Source organism: Ornithodoros turicata, chromosome 6 (genome assembly GCF_037126465.1).
Source record: "Ornithodoros turicata isolate Travis chromosome 6, ASM3712646v1, whole genome shotgun sequence".
Lineage (NCBI taxonomy): Eukaryota > Metazoa > Arthropoda > Arachnida > Ixodida > Argasidae > Ornithodoros > Ornithodoros turicata.
Window position 1 is genome coordinate 43,789,988 of NC_088206.1, and position 22,937 is coordinate 43,812,924.

The 22,937-nt window shown below is 42.8% G+C and overlaps 1 protein-coding gene across 2 annotated transcripts in view; it reads right to left on the reverse strand.

Annotated features, from left to right (window-relative positions):
* LOC135396585 (3'(2'),5'-bisphosphate nucleotidase 1-like) overlaps window positions 1-18,348 on the reverse strand; it is a 31,112-nt gene extending 12,764 nt beyond the window's left edge. The window contains exons 1-6 of one of the 2 annotated variants that reach the window (XM_064627625.1): window positions 18,136-18,348; window positions 17,817-17,918; window positions 17,303-17,410; window positions 5,981-6,029; window positions 2,781-2,872; window positions 2,675-2,689 (exon numbers count right to left, since the gene is read on the reverse strand). In XM_064627625.1, coding sequence (XP_064483695.1) covers window positions 2,675-2,689; window positions 2,781-2,872; window positions 5,981-6,029; window positions 17,303-17,410; window positions 17,817-17,918; window positions 18,136-18,270 — 501 coding nt within the window. In that variant the 5' untranslated portion in view covers window positions 18,271-18,348. The remainder of the gene's footprint in view (window positions 1-2,674; window positions 2,690-2,780; window positions 2,873-5,980; window positions 6,030-17,302; window positions 17,411-17,816; window positions 17,919-18,135) is intronic. The other variant, XM_064627626.1, reaches the window with a different exon arrangement.
* Window positions 18,349-22,937: the final 4,589 nt, after the last annotated feature.

Consider the following 22,937-nt stretch of genomic DNA (forward strand, 5'->3'; position numbering starts at 1 on the left):
CATCTACATAAAAGGTGTCACAGCCAACAAGTTAAAATCGCCGTTTGGAGCCGACACAGTCGGCGGACTAGTTTGCTAGAGTTCATAGCTCCTTTAAAGCGGTCAAAACGGCTCTGATTGCTGCAGAAGAACCATATCTGTGACTATTTGGGGGTGGTCCACCAAACCGTAATGTGAGCACCAGTACCACTGTGAAGGTGAAGGGCACTTGAGGGTGAGGCCTGTTAAAAGGAGGGAAGATGTATGAGGAGTGGAGATGAGGATGATGTGATGGTCAGTCCCTGCTGGGCGATGAGGTGCATGATGGTGAAGTCCCATGGGGCCACTGATGGCACCATATCACCAAGTAATCAGTCAGCTCAGGACGCTTCGCTCTGTTCCCAGTGCGACATAGACGAAATTTCTAAAAACGTGCACACCAGCCCTTTATAGTGCACCCTGCTGGAAGTTGTGTCGCTGGCACCACATCACCAAGTGATTAGTCTGCTCAGGACGCTTCGCTGTGTTCCCAGCGTGGATGTTACGATATGAGGGCTCATCGGTGAGTGCACTCACCATAGGCCATATGCCTTGAGCGCCATCAATAGGCTTCGCGTTCCTGAAGGCCTCACGTGTGAGTGCCTTCATAATTACGTTTCGCACTCGTCATTTGACCTCATTTCTGAATGCACTCATACTGACCTCACACCCCTCAGGCCTCACACAGGGCTGGTGCCCCTCAGACATCATGAGTGCACTCACAGGAGATCTCATGAGGGTAAGACCTCATGAGTGCACTCATGGATGGCCTCATCGCGGGCTTGCCCTGACTCACCCTCAACTCAAAAGCGTGAGGTGAGGGTGAGGGGCACTCATGAGTGCCCTCATGAGTGAGTTCGACAAGCTGTGGTCAAATGCAGTGGAGAGAAATGAAATCCAGGGAAGGGTAACGGACGTATTTTCGTTACTGCTACATTTTCGTCTACGTTATCCGTTTCTGATACCAGCCTTTCAATTTTGTTTACGTTACGTTTCCGGTAATGGAAAGGCTGTTACAGGGGCTGCGGGAGGACAGCCAGTCTGGCTCAGTCAGCACCCTGTTTTGCCCAAGTGCTGCTTCGGTGTCATGCGTACACATACGCAAGTAATTTTATGTCGTTGGGATGCGCACATCTTGCAAGATTCTTAAAAAAATGTAGGAACATGTCTTCAGTCTTCACTCACTCTGAGTCCAGGAACTCAAGATGTCGCATTCGTAAGTGGACGCTCTCGGTAGTAAATAATACTGTCACAGCCACGATGAAATGAAAAAAGAGTAAAAATAAATAACTAAAAATCTTAGCTGTCATCCACGTGTTATGCTGGAGTAGTCATGTGTTGATGTCATGGAGTTATGAGTCATATAGTATTTAGAGTATTACAGGGAATGGAGTCATCAAAATACAAAAATAAAATGAAAAGTCACTCAAATGTCACCGCACAACAGGAATAGTCATTACTCGAATTCAATACCAGACGATAATTTTCGTTTCCGTTTCTGTTTCCGGTAATGGAGGACCGTGGTATGTGTTTCCATTTCCGTTATCATTACCATCTCCAATTTCGGTAATATACTGTTTCTGTTTCCGTTACCATTACCATTACCGTTGCCCTTTCCTGATGAAAACTGAAGTGAGTGATTGGATCAAAAATCCAAACTGAGAAATCGGACCTCAAACATCACGTGCATTCTGTTTGCTTGTTTTTGTGGTCAGTAAAACGTTTGAAGGTAGTTTGGCTCGGATGTCTCTTCCCTTTCGTAACAAGTACTGTCAAGTGGACACAAATATTGAATTTTTGCAAAATACTTGGTTAATTTATAGTTCACACTTTGCAATGAAAATGCTTTTCAAAATTGAAAATTTTCGCTACTTTCACTGCTTTAAGAGCCACATGTGGGCCACATAAGAGCCACATTAAGTGGGATGAGACTTAGACATGAGATGGTTTCTTGTCTATGACCTTTTACATTATGAATTCACAGCTTAGATATGCTTAGGATTAGCCATCTTACTAGAGTTCTGTTCTCCCACCAAGATCAAATTATTTTCCAATATTATTTATCCCATTATTAATTATTTATTCAGTTCAATTTATTTTATCAATAGCATCAAAAACCAAAGGCACCTTTGGAATTATCAGAAATCAAAAGGACTATCTCCTTGCATACATAGGTAAGAAAGCTATAGCATGCGCACTGAAATGTCTTCTGTTTTTTTATTGAAAATGCACTCGAACAGGACAATCCTTAGAAAAACACAAAACTTTTCCCGCAGCAGTAATGGGCAATGCAGGCCTGTCAAATGGTTATCTAGCACAATAAGAACACACAGTTCGATATGAAGATCAATTATCACCAGCTCGCCTGCTTTCTCGCCGCTCTTTACACACAGCTCCCTTGTCTTGTATACTATACTGACAGCAGTTGGTAGCAATGTGGAGCACAGATGTGTGGGGCATATCCAAAGACTTAAAGACAACCCACTGAAGCAAGTTTTGTTAGATGTTTCATATGGCTTACACCACCATATTTCTACCAATAAAAACAATACCAAATCAGAAAGCGTTTGCTTGAACCCTTTAAGTACTACAGCAATAAAGATGGAACGTACAGAGGGTATATTCTGGCTGGGCACCTTTTAGGAGAAACATGTACCTGATATTTTGTGCTCTGCAAAGATAGACAGAAGGGAAAAGAAGAAAGAAGAGAGCAGAGAAAAGGGCAAACAGAATCTCAAAACATGAGAGCATGTCTGTCTCACCTGGTAGTTGTAGTAAGGCTGGTGAATCACACCCCCAATTGCCTTACCCCCAACTGCAATCCCCACCAGGATTGTCACATGGTCCAGAAAACCTGAAACCATGCCCAAAACAAATAAACATAGTTCACAAAGAACTAACCGAGTGTCGATGCAGGGGACTGAAATTGGAGTGTCCAAATGCGTGGTTCTGGATGGGCACACGCAACCAATTACAACGCATCAACCATGGCCATGACTGTAGCTAGGGATTAAGAACTTTACGTGCTCTGGTTATTGTTTCTTACATGCGTCTCACTCACTTGTGCATTCATGCGTGTAGCAGAAAACTCACTGCTTAGCAATGTGTTGCCCCATTGGAATGAGTCAACTACAAAACCACTAACAAAGTTGAGGACCTCTGCACGAACTGAACTACAAATCACGTTATGACTAGGGCACGAAATTTTTTAGGTATTTGCCTATAAATGTCTATAAACACCCAAATGTGATATTTTGTGAGTTGCCTGGCTTTTTATTGACTATTAAATTGTAGTCTTTTTTAAACATTTTTAGATGCAACAACAGCCTATTTTAGAGGTGCAAGTGCAAGAGCACCTTTCAGTCTCATGCTGAGTGCTGCATTTTGCTTTTCGTTTCTGCGTGTTTGCACTGTTTGTTCTTCTTCTCCCCCCTCCCCCGTTTGTTTTCCTTCAGTACCTTGGTTTGCTGGAAGGGGTTCATGTATATTTGATCAAAAGATTTGGCCTTTTCTTAGCCTTTCGAGATCTTCGAGGGCGGAGAACTAAAAGTAGTATTCAATATGCGTGGTTCTAGGCCACCTCAGTATTCGTGTACAAGTCAAATCTTGTACGGTACTGTAGCCTTTTTTTCCTGGATGGAGCATTCTGAAGCACCAACAAAGCCAAAGGGTGTACCAGATTAACGTGCCTATTTTTGTATTTGATTGCCTATTTTGCTGATTTTGAGGGCCTAATTGCATGCCTACTTCCATCGTTTTTAGTGCCTATATTTACGGGCTCTAGTTATGACATAATAACTGGACTGAATGAGTTTGTACTAATGGGACCTGAAGTCATGCTATGATGGTTATCCTGTCTTCTTGAAGCTCCCTCCACAGGATAATAATATGATAATTGTTTAATATAATATAATAAAAGTTTACGTCGCGAGACAACTGAGATCATGAGCGATGCCACAGCGGTCGGTCTGTGGATTCCCACCACAGGAGACGAGACAGACTGCATATGATGCTATTTAGTTGGCTTCTACTTTCTCATGGATTGAAATGGTCTGTTAAAAATCAATCCTCCTGCCGATTGCATGGATTCTTGCTGACTATGAATGCTATGACCATGACCATTAATCTGAGATTAATCTGAGGTGTTATCCTGCTTGCCACTTCTGAGGCATGTTGGTGCTGTGTGTGGCATCTCCACAGATTAGGCACAAGCAAATAAAGTGGAAAAAGCCAGAAGCTATATTTAATTTCATTAGTTAATCTCAGTTAAATTCTTTTAAATATAGAGGGTGGGTGCTATAAAAGATCGTTTTTGCATGTGACGCTATACCTACTTGACAGACAGACTTCCGCTGCAACACAGTGAATAATTTATGCCAGAGAAACCTACGATAAAATCATGGTTACCAGCCACTGCGTAACGAAATAAATATGGCCATGCAAACTTTCGTCTTCATGTATTTCCTATGTGCTATACTGATGGATGGAGACGAAAGTTTGCATGGTCATATTTATTTTGTTACACAGTGCTTGGTAACCACAATTTTTTTGAAGGTTTCTCTGGCATAAATTCTTTACCCTGAGGCAGAGGAAGTCAAGGAGGTATCACGTCTTGCACGAAAATGTGACTGACTTTTTAGAGCACCTACCCTGTATATTATAGTAGACACAGAAGTAGTTTTAACAAGTGCTACAAAAATGCAGTTAGTTGAACATGGAGTTAGACTCCAATTTCCAGAAGTAGTAAGGTTCATCCTTGCCTATCGTTATACGATGAGCTGCAACAAAAATGTCTTATGTCACTCTGATAAGGTCACCCCTGATGTGCATCACCAGGACTGAAATGGAAAAACACAGGGATATTCCCAGGGTTTTCATTTCTGAGGGGGGCTGCATTTGTGGCATATTTAGCCTTTCTGGACAGTAGTTTGGCCGGGTGTTGTAAGATTTGGGGGGAGGGGGTGCTGGGAAAATGCCTAGTATAACAACTGCACTAACAACAACGTTACAGCAGTCACATCCTACACACAGTGCGCACTCTCCTAGTATATAATATCTCCTATACCAGGTGTCTCAGTTAAATCCCCGGGCTAAATAATTCGCGAACTGGTGCACCAATCGAAGAACTTTCTTTTTTACAAGTATCTGTACTATGCCGCCTACAACCTCCACACTGTGTGAATGAGTGGGAGGCGCTCATTATTTAAATAAAAATTCAAATGAGTTTCGTGAAAATACATAACTTCTAAAGCAGGGCACCGTCGGCATTAAAATGGGTACTACCCCTTTTGGAACCTTCAGTGGACACCTTTTAGAGAAAAATCTGCCACCAAAGGGGGTCATTTGTTGCAGTAATTAATTGGTTTTGGTTTACATATTTTTGTCGCGGCTGGTCGCGGTGAAGCACAAAAGGACGCTCTTCCACTCCCATGTCCACCAACGAATTACGTCCATACACCAATGAATTACGTCCTTTTGCACTTGGGAATATATAGTCCCTGCGCTAAAATCACAACTTATACTAGCCTCTCTGGATCAGCGACATCTTGTCTCATGCTTAACTCTCTTTCACAAATTTACAACATTCCCTCGCCACAGTACCCTGTTAATTGCACCACCGTCATCTTCCCTCATCTTGATCCCCAAAATAAAGTTGACCACTTTCTTTGACACACTAACATTTTCTTAAAATAATTTTTTGGCTGCTCCATGCTGGACTGGAATGACCTGCCTAACAACAACGCCAGAACAATACATGTAATGTCCCCATGTCCCTCCCATGAAATGTCCTCCAGACCATATGCTCCAGACCATCGGGGGTAAAACGAAATAAAAATAAAATATAATATAACCAAATGCTGCAACTGAATACACAAGGTGGTGTCACATTTCTTTTTTGCCACGGTGAAGCAGGCGCAGGTACAAGCAAGAAACAAAAGTCACCTGAAAATGCCTTCCTTACCCTGAGTATATTCATTGGTTCCATCCAGTGGGTCCACCCAAACAACAATCTGTGAATACAAACAAAATGCCAAATAACCTTTTTCAATTAGCTCAATTAAGACAGATGCATAACTTCCACTTTGTTATTGATGACACTGGCTAAACTGGCAGGACAGTGATAAAGATCGCTCCTACATGCACGTTAATCGTGATTTAATTGCAGGCATTCAGTCACATGCACAGCCTGAAACACGCATGCTACGTAACCTTCGAGCAGCATGACTTAGAAAAGGCATGTGACTGAATTTGACAAAAAGAGTGCTTTCTGAAAGGCCGGCTGTCACTACTCAGGCAGCTTTCACATGGGCATTCGCACACTTTGTAAGAAAATGTGCCACTACTTGAAAAGAATCCACAACACCACACTTCCCTGCACAATCCTATATCAATATTCAACCGGTAGTGAAATGCTTCTCCCACTTTTGTAGCAATCAAGTTCAGTGACGTAGCCACGGGGGAGCTAGGGGGGGGCTCGAGCCCCCCCTACCTGCCACCGGCCGACCGACGCAAACCGTGCAAATCCGAGGAGAAGATGCTATATGGGCGGGGAGGGGTGGGGGACCAATGTGACGATCGCGAAAGTTCTTGCAGTTCCTGGCGTCTATCTACATTTTTAAATGATTTTCAAAGTATGAGCCTTTCAAAATACTTCCATTCTGCAATCTGGTAACACGGCCTCATGACAGCCTAAACGTAATCACATTGTGAACGTTCAAATCAATTATGCTAGAGTTGCATCTCCCTATCTTGCGGTATGCCCAAGTATGTTTGTGGAGGCGCACCCAGTATCAGCGCGGGGGAAGGGGGGGGGGTCGGAACTGGGGCTGGAATTCGTATCGAGCCCCCCCTACCTTGGAGGTCTGGCTACGCCACTGATCAAGTTTATGATGCAGCGATTTGTCCCCTCAATACGCCAAACAAAGTCCTATGCTGACGTGATACTGTGTGCTGCGAGGGAGGTGCCTTCACTCTCTTCCTGAGTCCCCGCAAATGCAATGCATATTATCGTAGAAAATAATGTGTATGCATGCAGGCTTGTGTAAGATTCTCACAAAAAGTATTTAAGTGAAGTTACTGACTATAGGCAAAAAAGTAACTGTAGCGGTACTAAATACCCAAACTCTAAATTTAAGATAGAGTATTACTTTACCCCCAATACTGAACAGGCGCTCTACAGATGCGAATGAATGCTCTACAGAAATGACAGTATCTACTGTAGTTTATTTCCTTATCGTTGCTTTCACGTCCTAAAAAGTATCCTCCCTCGCTACGGCTACCCCTTCCCAGGAGGGATGTGGATGTCCCGAACGTTCTCGGACGCTACAGCATATGTACAGCACAAAGCGCATTGCCGAGACAAAAGATAACCTTTCGCTCGACCTCTGTGTCATGCACAAAGAAATATCTTCAGAGTAACTTGGGAAAAGAGCAGAAGTTACTGAAGAAAGTATTTAAAGGGACGGTCTCGTACACCCTGGCCCATCCACAAAGCGTACCATTCGATTCCTCATTGCCGAAAACGTAATACTGTGAATTCGCTCGTCCAGAATCGTCACGGTTATTAAATAAACGAATTAAGTTGATAAGAACAGCGCCAGCACATTGCGATTTCTGTTGGCAACAGCGATATCCGCTACGATGGCAGACCGCTTATTGGATGAACAAATCGTCTGCTCTCGCGCCTTTTTGCAGCGGTGAGAGCAGACGACTTCCAAAAGGTGCTCGAGGATCACGGCGACGGCAATAAATTTGCTGCATGTGGTCTGGTCAAACGAAAGACGCGTATTGTAAAATGTGGCCGAACAACAATGTCAATACGTCTCGCATCTTCATTTCGAGCGGGAACTTACATGGATGGCCCCAGCTAATAAAGGCAGTTGACGGCTTGGCAGTTAAAGGCTTATTTACTAACTTGTCTCGTATCGTTCGGGATTTTGAGCACTTCTAGTTTGTCTTACCTGCGAAAAGAATATTTCGTATGGAAGTGGTGGAAACGTAACCCGGGTGTATAACAACTCTTTTGTCGACGACTATGTGACGAAAGTGGATATAGAAAAGCACCTGTTGGGAGTCACATACTCGAAGCATCTTCAACAAAAGGTCTGATTGTCACACACGTGCGTGTACTCCGCACGTTTCGTTCACGATGCATATGAGGTAAGAGACGTTCTGCGAGCACGATATCTATGGGACGGCGCCGGACGCAGCTCAAACTAAAAGATGTCGACCGTCACGCAGTCAACTGTTAGCGGCAACGGTGCCCAAAGAACTGGATACGCGCAGTATTGAAATGTATTACTTTGTTGATAATAGCCAAAAGTGATGTGTACAGAAATTGTCAGCACCGCACGAAACGGCAGTCCCGCGTACCTCGGTAGTATTGCGAGAAGGAAGTGCTTGCATCCAGCAGGCTACATCAGTTTGTTTTGCATATAGCCTCTCTAAGGTATTATCCCTACCGGAGCAGTATATCACCAAACTATGCTCAATAATGTTGTCTTGTACTCCTTCACTAGCTGACACTAACTGATGAGAGTGGCACTCCTTCCTGTGCCAGAATCAACACCTATTAATGGGTCACAAATATAATAACTCCAATTCGCAGGCTTCACAGCTCTATTTAATTTTTCCCTGCACACTGCTGATGTGAGAAAAGTATTGCATAAGTTATATCCACAAATCAGTGTTGTGATTACATGATGTTCAAGCAGCAAAAGACAAGACAACTTTGTTGACAGGACAGGACGACAGGTTGCTCAGAGCTTGCTTGAACATCATTATGACCACCCGATACCAACAACCCAATTTTAACACAATTGGTCAGTGCTGTGGACGTACATTACAATAAGGGACAATAAAAGATGACTACATAAACACTCAACTTCCGCAACCTTTATATTCAACGTGCTGGACATGTTAGTCTGCAACCCCTGATATCGAATCAAAATGTGAGCCAGTATGGTCTCATGAACACACCGGTGTAACATGAGCAAAAATAAGACTGACAACATGTCGACATGTTACAAACCGCTGTTCCATCTTACAAATTTGTCATGCACGTCTAGGTATTTTTCATATTTTTTAAACATTTACACATCTTTCATATTCAACATGCTGGACATCTTAGTGTGCAACCCCTGACACAATCAACATCTGAGCCAGTATGGGCTCATGAACACACCGGTGTAACATGAGCAACAATAAGCCAGATGACATGTAAACATGTTGCAAACCGCTGTTCCATCTTACAAATTTGTCATGCACGTCTAGGTATTTTTGATATTTTTGAAAGTTTTTAAACATTTCCACATCTTTTATATTCAACATGCTGGACATCTTTGTGTGCAACCCCTGACACAATCAAAATCTGAGCCAGTATGGGCTCATGAACACACCGGTGTAGCATGAGCAAAAATAAGACTGACGACGTGCCGACAAGTTGCAAACCGCTGTTCCATCTTACAAATTTGTCATGGACGTCTAGGTATTTTTGATACTTTTGAAAGTTTTAAAATATTTCCACATCTTTTATATTACACGAGCTGGACATCTTAGTGTGCAACCCCTGACACAATCAAAATGTGAGCCAGTATGGGCTCATGAACACACCGGTGTAACATGAGCAACAATAAGCCAGACGACATGTAAACATGTTGCAAACCGCTGTTCCATCTTACAAATTTGTCATGCACATCTAGGTATTTTGATATTTTTGAAAGTTTTTAAACATTTCCACATCTTTTATATTCAACGTGCTGGACATCTTAGTGCGCAACCCCTGACACAATCAAAATCTGAGCCAGTATGGGCTCATGAACACACCGGTGTAGCATGAGCAAAAATAAGACTGACGACGTGCCGACAAGTTGCAAACCGCTGTTCCATCTTACAAATTTGTCATGCACGTCTAGGTATTTTTGATATTTTTGAAAGTTTTTAAACATTTCCAAATCTTTTATATTCAACGTGCTGGACATCTTAGTGCGCAACCCCTGACACAATCAAAATCTGAGCCAGTATGGGCTCATGAACACACCGGTGTAGCATGAGCAAAAATAAGACTGACGACGTGCCGACAAGTTGCAAACCGCTGTTCCATCTTACAAATTTGTCATGGACGTCTAGGTATTTTTGATATTTTTGAAAGTTTTTAAACATTTACACATCTTTTATATTCAACGTGCTGGACATCTTTGTGTGCAACCCCTGACACAATCAAAATCTGAGCCAGTATGGGCTCATGAACACACCGGTGTAACATGAGCAACAATAAGCCAGATGACATGTAAACATGTTGCAAACCGCTGTTCCATCTTACAAATTTGTCATGCACGTCTAGGTATTTTTGATATTTTTGAAAGTTTTTAAACATTTCCACATCTTTTATATTCAACGTGCTGGACATCTTTGTGTGCAACCCCTGACACAATCAAAATCTGAGCCAGTATGGGCTCATGAACACACCGGTGTAGCATGAGCAAAAATAAGACTGACGACATGCCGACAAGTTGCAAACCGCTGTTCCATCTTACAAATTTGTCATGGACGTCTAGGTATTTTTGATATTTTTGAAAGTTTTTAAATATTTCCACATCTTTTATATTACACGTGCTGGACATCTTAGTGTGCAACCCCTGACACAATCAAAATGTGAGCCAGTATGGGCTCATGAACACACCGGTGTAACATGAGCAACAATAAGCCAGACGACATGTAAACATGTTGCAAACCGCTGTTCCATCTTACAAATTTGTCATGGACGTCTAAGTATTTTTGATATTTTTGAAAGTTTTTAAACATTTCCAAATCTTTTATATTCAACGTGCTGGACATCTTAGTGTGCAACCCCTGACACAATCAAAATCTGAGCCGGTATGGGCTCATGAACACACCGCCATAACATTAGCAAAAATACAGCTGTTCCATCTCGCCCATTCGTAATGCACGTCTCGGTATTTTTGATATGACATATTATAATCATCAATGATGATAAGGGCTTATTCGATGCAGAAGCATGGTCTTTGATGCAGATATGTTGGATGGTCCTGAAAAGGGCTTTTTTTTTATAGGCCCTGGGTAATTGAAGACGTTGACATAGATCAGCTTATCCTTGATTTTGTCATTTGCTCCAGGTGTAATGACATGAACAGAAAGCCTTCACTTATCACGTTGACAACCTCCTGCCGCTTGCGGGAATGGATACAGAGAGCAGCTTTCTTCAGCAGTGTATCCAAGTTCTGATACATATGTCGAAATGCCCAAATCAGAAATTTTGCATAACGTACCGTGAAACACACATTTTTATATGCAAATAAAAAGCTGCGCAAGAAAAACAAACCTTACAACACCTTTCAGGAGAATACAACACCATGTGTACGTGACGGATCGAAACAGGTTCCGGATTGTGCGCACAACACATGCTGGTATTGGCGAGCAGTGGCTACACACACACCTGCAATGTTTGTACAATTTAGAATGGTGTCACGATCAGGCGGAACATATATATACGCAAACAAGTGCGCTTTTATGGATGAGTCTTACCCGTCAATCGATTCCGGATCATCCACTACTTTCACTGGCTAACCACGTTGTTGTGGCAAAGGGCCAGTAGCTAAAGGTTCATCGATGTCCCCGGTTCTTCAATCGATCGGCGCCGATGAGCTCATCTTCACCGCTTAGTGACAGGGACCCGTCACTATCGCTAAATTTGCTATCAGACATTACGACGTCGCGCGTGACAACTTCCAAGCGCAAAGCGCATACACCTCCGACTGTATTGTGCAGTGCGCTTCGGTCGCCCAATGGGCGACCTGCCACCATAAATACCATAACCACGTCACATGTGACGTTGCATGAGAGGGAGTTGAATCCAGCTGCGACTTCTGTCGTCTGCTGTCATGGCATATTCCTTCAAATTTCTCGAAAACCACTTTGTTGTTTTCGTTGAAACTTCGCGACTGTGTATCTGTAGCACTCTTGAATATAATTTCAGCTAAGTTTCGGAATCGCTTGATCTGTACGAGACCGTCCCTTTAAGTTAGAATACTGAATACTGACCTTTTATAGTATTTGCAAGATAGTATCAAGTTACTCAAAAAAGTATTTAAGATATGTAACTTAATTGCTCTACTCAAGTTACTTTTCAAGTCCAGTCTGAGTGCATAGCCCTCCATGGGAATGTGAGAGGTGTACCTGTTCCACGGTAACTGTCCATTCCTCAGCCGGAATATTCCCCATTTAATGTCATACCTTATCTATCATCCTTCAGAAAGAGCATGTTTTGCAAATATTATGACAAAAGCAGCGTGCTCCGGAGAAAAGTGTGGTTTTGTGCATTGAATATATGGACTCCAATATATTACAAGCAGTGCATTAAACATATGTGGTTAGAGACCCCTTCAATCCCATCAATGCACACTGTGGAGCTGATTCTATGGTGAATTCAAGACATGTCACTGGACTGCTATTAGAACAGATTAAGGAAGATTGCACTTGAGCGAAAATTTAAGGAAGGACACATGCTTTCTTGCCTTGTGGTCCCACAAAATACATTTCAGCACTTGGGCACTATTGCACTTCTGCCAAGACATCGCAACCAATTGTGCAATCCTGACTATGTGATAACACAAGAGTAGGAGGCAAGTGAGCAGGTATAACAGACTTGTAGGCAACATGTTCCTTTAGTATGATGAGGAGAGACAGAAAACAGAAGGGATTTCACTAGGACCAGCAATGAACATTTATTTGCCACACATGGCCCATTCGGTTGGGAAGGGACAGCCACAAAATGAAGGAGCTAGAATTACAGGTGCTCAGGTGGGAACGAGAAGGTCATACATACAAGGAAAGATCTAAGGTAACCGATTGCTGGGTAATACAGCGTGCAGTGCGGTTTATAGTTTATTAACACAATCTGTTCAGCTTGTTGGTAAAACATATCCATAGAATTAAGGCGGAGATTTGGGCAAGTTGGTACATAGCTAGGTAGAAAACAGCGCAAAGACGGGACACGAAGAAGAAACAAGTGCACACACAGCGCTTTGTGTGTGCACTTGTTTCTTCTTCGTGTCCTGTCTCTGCACTGTTTTCTACCTAATATCCATAGAAGTTGGAGCGCAGAAAAGGGACAAGGTCAGGCCAGAGAATGGCGTGATCGTCTTCTGTGCCCTTATCCCTTTTCTGCACTCCAACTTCTCTGGGGCTTATTTGTGTAGCCTCCAAAATGCAGTGTCATATTCTAAACAATGAAGAATGCAACTCCGAACCCGATAGGGAGTGTATTCAGGGCAAAAGCGCATATGCCTGCTTAGTTTCGAATTTGGAGAGCTTTTTCTTTCTTTTCTACATTGGAGAAATGCAGGCATTTGTTGAAGCATCGTATGATCTGACCAACATAATGAGAAACACAGCTTAGAGGAATGTTGTAAACAACTGCCTTTTTATTTGTTATGAAAGTTTGTGAATGGCTCGAATTACAATTCGACTGATAAAGGATGTAAGGTTTGAAAGCGTTTGATCTACTGAATAGGCAACCCTGAAAATATGGGAGGATGCTAGTTTTTCTGCTGAATGCAGGGAAGGGTAATAGACATAAATTCGTTACTGTTTCCGTTTTGGTTACTGCAATAGTTTCGTTCCCATTACATTTCTGGTACTGTTTCTGGTAATGGAACGGCTGTTATAGAGCTGCGGGAGGACGGTCCTTTCAGCGCCGCCAGCATACTGTTTTGCTAGAGTGCTGCTTCGATGTGATGCATGCACACCACACAAGTAATTTCACATTGATGGGATCCGTACATCTCACAAGACTTAAAAAAAGACCCATAGAAGCATGTCTTCATCCTGTAGAGTGCAGTGCTCCCAATGTCGTAGACACTGGCAGATATACTCAGTAGCAAACAGTACTGCCGTAGCCAAGGTGAAATGTAAAAAAAAAAGCAAAAAGCATAAGTTCGCATCCTTGTGCTATGTCGTGAAATCTGTTGTGTAGGTTACTTGTGCTGGCATCATAAGCCACATGGACTGGGACGAGCCAGCGACAGGTGCACCCTCAAGATCCCATATTTTTTTACGTAGGTATTTTATTTATTTGTCAAACAACCATACAGTTTTTCAATGGGACTGCAAATTGCACTTCCCATGCTCTTGTATGGTACTCAGGGAATCTCTTACTGGGAATAGTCACCAAAATACAAAAGCCAAATGAAAAGTCACTCATGTCATGGCACAACGGGAATAGCCATTACTTAAAGATCAATACTGGATGGTCATTTTCATTTCCGTTTCAACTAATGGAGTGTTGTGTTATGTGTTTCTGTTATTCTTACCATCTCCGATTTCGGTAATACAGTCATGTCTTGCTCATCCAGAGTTCAGATATCCGGAAAATTCGTTATCCGGACTACATTACCGGAAACGAACCTGCTGCTATTGGATTTTGTCTCAGTTATCCGGAATTTGTTATCCGTATCCGGACAGCAAGTACGAGGACCAATCTTCCAGGGGCTAGGTCATCATGATTCGCTAGTCTGGAAAGGCATCAACGTCCTCTGTCCCTGGCATGTGCTATGTTCATATTATTCTGGTTATTCTGGAAAGGGATCACATCTCACTGGGGCATTCTGTACAGTTTGACTCTCCTTACTTCAGGGGTCACTCCCTTTCGGTGTGTGCAGGCACACGGTAGAGATGGTAGACGATAAGCGGAAGAGGTGCCCTGTATCTACCTGGCGCAAGAAATCCACATGTGAACGTCAATGTCCAGGCCGTCTGAAAGCATCGCCTGCCTTATGCCAAAGACATTTACAAAAAGACAAAAACATGAGAACGGGACCAACTTTCTGAATCATTACCCTTCTTTGAACAGCAGGGTGACACAGCGGGTGCCCTGGCTGTGACCAAAATTTTGTCACACGCGTGCCTACCAATTTCAAGCAGCCCACTTCGCATGAATTTTCCTTTTCCTTGTTTCCTTTTCTGGAGTATAATGAGGTCTCCCAAATTTTTCGGGTTTCCCTGGAAGTTTCCTTGGTTTGGTTATCTGGACGAAAAGGGACGACTCTCAAGGTATCCGGATAATCGAGACATGACTGCATACCGTTTCTGTTTCCTTTACCATTGCTGTTCCCTGTGTGAAAGGTAAAAAAAGGCAGCACAAGCTAATGTGAGGTTTGTGGTTTGAATGCTAGGGGAAATATCATATTATGCACAATGTTTAAGAATTGATTTGCAGACTGTAGCCCGATTGTCTTAGCCTTGTTATTTGCCGTTGGACTGATATATTGAATAAATGCGTACAGGATTTCTTGATTGGCAGAATTGAAACACCCCTTGGTTACGTTGTGTTCCACAGAATTTGGTGGCGACTCTCAGCAGAGGTTTTGAGTTAGACCTATCGTATTGAGTCCTGACACAACTTGTCATTTGCGTGAAAGGTTATGTCAAGAAAGCACAGTGAACTCCCCGAGGCAGTGATGAGAAAGGTAGACCAAAATTGTACATAAAGTACAAATAACTTAGTGTCAATGGTACTTGAAGTACGGTTCAATGTACAGCTCCAGTAGTTCTGTATGTACAGTAGTTCTGTACGTACAGCTCCAGCTGAAGTACAGTTCAATGTACAAAGTGAATAATAACACTGAAAAAAAATTATCGTTTCCTTTTTTTGGTTCCCTGTTAGTCCCGTGAAGCAACTGTGGCTATGAACTGTGTACAGATGTGGACAGATGGAGAGAGGATAGCAGGAAGGAGTGGAGGACAGGTGGACTAGTATGCATCCTGGGCAAACTTTAGGGGGAACTGTGCCGACATTCGTCTGAAAAGGATTCAGAAAACCCAGAGAAAACCTGAAACAGCACAGCAGGCCCAGTGGTAGGATTTGAAACCGCCACCTCGCAGTCTTCAGCACGACTTTTGGCTACCACCACCGAGTGGGACGCCTTAACCCGCTCGGCCATGCCGCTGTTGTGTGTCTCATTTCCAACCATGAAAACAGCCACCCTGGGGGAATGTTAAGTGAACAACATCCTTGCGTTAAACTAACAGAATAATTTTGTTCAATCAAGATTTCTTCATGGCCCCAAGGGTTGCTGTAAACGCGCACAGGAATTAGACCACATCTTCTCCAGTGTTATTATTAACTTTGACGGGAGCTGTACTACATTGTAAATGTAGTTAAAGTAAAGTAATACGAAAAGTACCTTAAGTACTCGTCAAGCATGTTGCAATGTTTGCATGTTATGCATTTCACCATTTGGTGGTGAAAAAATTTCATAAAGTGATTATGTTTTGAGTGGCTCAATACCAATGCAACTATTTTTTTTGCAAATGGTAGTTGTGAAGCCCATCTGGTTAGTGCTTATATACTCATCAGTATGAAGTGCACCAGATGGCATAATTTCCGTTTACATCTGTGCATTTCCTGGTATGCTATGAAAAAGGACAACAGTCAATTTTCTTGTTAAAAGATACTTCTTCTAGAAGTTATACTTCCTAGATATGTCCTGTCTTGTCTTTGCATGTTCAGTTGGGCACTTGAGCACTTGATGCGAAAGTACACAGTGGTCAATTGGAAATGTACTTAACATAAAGCAGTACTCTCCATCACTGCCCAGAGGGGATCTCTGAGGTAAAGGGGAGGTTGGGGCATTTAAATTGACAAAGGAAAGGCCGCTCACGAGACGAATTACTGGGTCAGGAGATCATCCACAAAGTGCAAAACTAGAGAATTTGGGTTGTTTATAAACCAGTCAGAGAGGGCTTTGTCGAGAACATTGATAGATGTGGTTCACTACATCATGCACACATTCTATTGCGCATTAGAGTACTGAGGAAAAAAGTAATATTTTTCTACTACTGCGTGTCGTTCTTGGCAAGATGATAAACCGTTGAACACACATACTCATCAATCTCTGACATCAGAGCCTCAGCCATTCCCACTGGTAATCGTAAGCATGTGACCTCTCTTTTGCTTCCTCACTGGTGGAGACGCCTGATGTGGTGACATGAGAGCCGCACAAGTCTTGGTATTCGCTGTCACAACCCCTTTAACTTAGGTGCAGTAGGGGAGGCAATACAGACACCTGTCTTTGAAAATAAAAAATTTCTTCAAGTTGCACTAAAGTAGACTATGTGCAAGAAGGACAGCATGGGAATGCTGGCATTTCTTTGTCTTGTCGTTTTGTGTGTGTGTGTGTGTGTGTCTTCCAATTTGTCTCTTACTCAAGAAACATGTTGTCTACATGACCATGCGGTTTGTTGCACCAATAATTATTTAGCTTACATCTTCCTCCTTGACGTCTCTCAGATGTTCAGGAAGCGATACCGCAAGCACATCCTTGTCATGGTCACTAATTATCCAGTCTTCATCCACTGCACTGTCCTCCAGCGTCTGCATAACAGGTTTTTTACATGAACATCATCCTATGAGCGGAGAAGCCACTGTTATGAATGGTGTGATTTGGGCTGCATTACACTGACGGCACGCTTTCAAACAGTTGTGTGGATAAATTGGAGGAGATACTCCAGAAGACGCCTTTAACTTTGCAAATTTAACCTACTTTTTTGATGTGGGATAACTAAAAACTGTAACAGCTGTCTTCCCAGATCACGTTGTATTAGATTATTCGTTACATTCACTATGTACCTGAATCGCAAAAGTGTTTGACAATTTCAGACATCCTAAACACAGTGATGCAGTTTTTTTCTTTTTGCAGTTCTTTATGTGCAGGGATTTTTCTGTAACTGCTAGACTTCTAGAATCCCTCCTTCAAAAGCTAGCAACAGTACTTGCTCACTTCTTCTCCTATGATGGTGAGCCTCGGAAATTGCCTGGATAGGGAAGACACAATGCAACGCTGGACGGAACGATCGGCCTCAGTTTGTAAGTCGTTTACTCCCTGCATAAAAAAAGTGATTAAAATGTTTATGCAGTCATCCTTCTCCTTGCAGCAAGTGCGACATGTTGACATGTCCAGACTCTGCTATATGTGACCGTCTATGTGTCACGAGACATCATCATCGAGCCAACAACCTGAAGATGAACTGCCCTCTCGTCACTATCAAACCATTGATAATGTCAATGACATGGGAAGTTGTGTAAGTGGGCGCACACACCTTCTCAACAATTCCAAGGTTTCCTGTGTTCAGGATGTCCTTGATTATGCGTCCAGCTCTCGTAACCACTTTGACGGCATTTGAAACTACTCCGAGCACCACAGGAACGGAACACACAACACCCGACGCTGACATTACTCCCAATCCTTGCGCTCCTTGCAAATGGCAAAATCGCACTGGAACCCCCTGAACTTGGCTAGACTAAAGTCTTTAGGCTAGACTTCTTTCGGCTATTTTCCTAACGAGAAAAGAATGACTCGTGGAATGACTGCAGTTGGCTGTATATATGGCTGTGGCGTGGCGGGCTGTGTTTTTATTTACTTTCTAAAGGTCCGGTTTCGGCTTATAATTAGGACATCACTTCGCCAAGCGAAGAAGGGAACGAAACCCGTCATCAGTTCGTCAGGAAATGGCGGGCGCATAGGGTGCTCCACAGCGTGGTCACCGGCCGCCATATTGGTGGGCCCAACGCATTCTGTCGTCTGCATTTAGTTCAAGCGGGGCTGCCCGTATTTTTTAAAATGTACTTGAAACTAAAGGGCATGTCATGCCAGTTTTGTTGCAGCTTTGAGTACACTTCACACGGACAGAGAAAGAGGGATAATTTTTCGCAGGTAAGCTCTTTATTTTGAGGAAAAATCTGTTTATTCGTATCGCATGTATCTGACAACTCGGACTTTGTTACATTGCTACTTCGCTGGTGCCATTACGTTCTAAGAAAGTATATGTGGCTGCTCCTACAAATCTCAAGACCATGTATTTTCTATAAACAATGCGCTTGTGCTTGCAGGTTCCCCTCACAGTCGCTCAGCTGTGCCGAAGAAGCGGATGGAGAACCTGCGCCAATATGCCAATTTGTTCCACTGGTCGTTTAATTTGTGAAGTACGGTGGAAGTAAATAAACTGCTGTGTTAACCTTGTATGTGCAGTCGCTCCTACAGCGTGGGATAAGTCATGCATGTGCATGCTCTTCGTGCACAGAGCTTCGAATTTCTGTAATGAAATACGCTGACAGCTGAAGAACTGCAAAGCACTGGTGACAATAACGTTATTTTAAGATGAGGAATAGGAAGTTTCATCGCCAGGGTCTATACTCCACCCATTGCTGGTGGTGATGTGGTGAATAAAATAATGAGCCCATTCAGAATAAGGATCGAGGTCTTATTGCAGAACACACACAGAGACACTCGTAGAACATAATACCATAAAGGAAAACGTCAAACGAGAACCGTACAATACCAAACTACATAATAACGAACGAGACCCACGGAACACCACACGAAAACAGAACAACAAACGAAAACAAACAAAACATATAAAAACGGAAATACCTTACAATAACAAACAGTGTGAAACCTTCCTGAGCAAAAATAATTAATTTTATAGGTTGGCATTCATCAAATTCACCTTCATGCGTATGCGCCCTGTGCACGACAGTTACGACCCCCTATTCGAAATACAGGCAGCGGAAGAAAAATAAGGCAATTACCATTAAAAACTTGGGGAGCGTTTAAATCGCAATAAGTACTCCAAATCAAATCGCTTCCCATTGTTTCCTATGGGACCAACCGGCGCCAGTGGTCCCTCCAACATGGCGGCCGGTTGCCGCACCTCTCTCCCACGCGCCCCTCTTATGCGCGATCCAGCCTTTGTACGTAAGAGATCAGTGGTTCTTGTTATGTCCCGGTTGCCGGAAACTTCAAAAGCGGAGCTGTAGGATAAATCTAAATTGTCGAAGTATGTGCTTGCGGTTTTGTATTTATGAGCTATTCTCGATGCGTCCTTTGAAACACCGTGTATTTTTACTAGAGGTGTGCGAATATTCAAATTTTCTAATACGAATCAAATATTCGCAATATTCGATTTATCTATTTATTTTTATTTCATTATAATACAAAATTCATACAAACAAATAGGCCTGAAAAGGAGAGCCCCGATTCGTATTCGAAAATTTGATATTCGAAGTTTTGGAGTATTCATAAACGATCGAATGTTCGAATTTTTTTCGAATATCGTGAGCTACTGCAAAGTTGTTGCGGGATGCGCGCTGGAATCTGTACGTTGCGGTATCAGAGACGAACACGAATAGTAGAACAGCTGCAAAGCGAAGCGCGGAGCTTTCGAGGTACGCGCATCTGCGAAAGCGTCGCTATACCTTCGGCACCCGAAACCGAAACTAGTACACATTGTATGCAACCGTCATTGAAGTCCGCCCCAGCCAAATGTGAAACCGCAGTACGCTTCATGCATCGTCAGCACGGTCGCGCCCACTGATCTCTATGTATAAAGGCTGGATAGCGGATGGGTGAGGGTATCGCGGGAAAGGGTACGCCAACCGGCCGCCATATTGCGGTGCTCAAAAGAGCCATTGCAGCCCATTGGAATGCATGTAAGCTGTGACAAGTTTTGCTGTTTGTGAGCGCTTCCCTTGCTGCTTCGCTAAAATTTTGCCACGGATCGCTGCAGAAATCCTTCGTGATTGGGTTCCTTACATTTTTTTTGTGAAATCCCGTCACATACATGTTATTTCCTCTCTATTTTGTACTCGTGTGAGGTCGTGTCGTTCCAATTTTGTACTTCGAACTTCGATTATGTGATTTCTGGTTTTGTGTGGTGCTGTATTTGTTGTGTTACGTTTCCTTTGTCGTCTGTCAGCGTGTGCAGCCGTGTTGCTTCTCGTGTTTCTCCCATCTCCTTTCTGCTCGGGGGTGTGGTATGCCAGGGAGCAGTATTCTCAGATTTGACTCTCGGCATTCAGCAATGTTTGGCACGTTTGTTTATGTAACCACCTTAATATGCTTGGGTATAAACATTATGCTTTGCACAGGAAGTTTAGATATGACTAGTTATGACACGAAATGCCGAACGGCACTAAAACACTTCCAAATGACTAGAATGATATTAAGTATGTGATATAAAGGCTATATGACGGTAAAAACATATCGACTAGAAATATGTGCACTGGGGAGGTAAATGGCGATAAAGACAGTTCAAAATGACTAGAGGTAGAGTGAATAAGTCATAGAAAGGCTAAGTAGCAAGGTCTTGTGGTGAAAGCTCCAACATCAAAGTATCACAAGTCCAGTTGCAACAGCAAGTTTGAAGCAGTCAACCTGGTAAGTGGGCAGAGAGCATGAGCGGTTGTTGAATATTATCAACCTTGACAATTTCTTTCGCAGATGAGGCCTGGCTGTCACCTTCTCTGTATATTCCTTGGCAAGGTGGTATAGTCCGATACTGCTGTAGGACTGGGAAACTTCTTTGATCAGACGGATGACATTGTTTTCATTTGGGCTGCATTCAAACATATGTTGTCGCAAACTTAAGCAGGGAGAATAAAGAGTAGACATTCGGAGGTTGAAAAATTATTTATTGTCTCTAAGTAAAGTAAACATGCTGGAACGCACCAAAGAGACATGTGGCTGGTGTGTTTATGTCCCACTAATACGAGTTTGTATGTTAGGCAAAAATTTCATGCAATACCTTTTTCTTTATATACTTTTGCCCATCTTAGTACTGTCCTATCCAATATGGAGTGGCTTTTAACTGCATATGAATGTTCCAGCCTCAGAACACCAGTTCTCTCATGGATGCATTATTCAGGAGTGTTTTCAGCTAGTTGCAGCTTTAAGATGCCCTTCATGCAGTACTGATTCCAATCATCAACCGTCGCTTGAAACTCTTAGCTAGGGAACTTGATTCATAGACGCTAGATTTTCATGCAAATACACACTTTCAACCAGAGTTCGAGGCAACTCATTACTGTAACTAAGTTCCTTTTTTGGTATCTTATAACTTAACTCGCTACTTTTGCGCCGTGGTAACTTTCAGAGGAACTCTTTTCTTTTTTTGCCAAAGTAACTTAAGCTAAGTTCCAAGTTACTTTTAATTCGCTTTTCACTCACGTCCACTTGTTTTCTTGCTTTCTCTCCGGTTCTTCCATGGCATTTTATGTCATAAAACGTGATGTTCAGTCAATGACAGTATTCTGTTCAGGAAGTAAGAACCGCTGCTATTGAAATGAAGCTGAACCATTGTGTGCCCACAGGGAATAAGATGCACAGCGTTCGCATTGTTGGACATAAACGAAAACTAAACGCAGGCAACTCAGGGTCAAACTAAACTGCTCACACGCGCTGCACTTGTGTAGTGCTATTTTGTGTCCTAAGTAACTTGGGAGTAACTTGTTCTTTTTTTTAAGTAACTTCGTAACTGCGAGTTACATCTCGGGCTGAATAACTTCGTTATTAACTTACATTTTTCACATGGTAACTTCGTAAGGAGTTCCGTTTGATGGGTAACTTCTCGATCTATGCTTTCAACTTTGCATGCTTTTTGTACACTGCATAAAGTAAGATAATTTTGCCCCAGTGAATTTGTTGCGTGTCTTAAATGCATGCAAGTGAATTTCTAGAGGTGCTTATTTTGAGCAAGATTAATGAATTTTTTATGCATGTGTGTTCAACCAGCTTTTAGTGCATATAAATCCGGCCTCAACATATGACGCATGCATTATTACTTTCTGGGGGTGTTCTGGGAAGTTGAACTTGTTGGGCACATCGTCAGGCCTCAGTCGAACGGTTTGCCCCGTTCTGTCGAAGCACCTGTCTTTAAAATGTTTGCTGCAGACCAGCAATGTCCTCGACGGCGTCCAGTCCTCTCGCTGACATTCACCACACACTTTTTTAAATGTTGTGGGCGGCTGTGAGGGAACCTGCATTGAACAATTTATGCCATCAGTTACTGCAGGGATGACAAGGCTGACCCAGCAAGCAATCGTCGATACCGTGACCAACAAACTG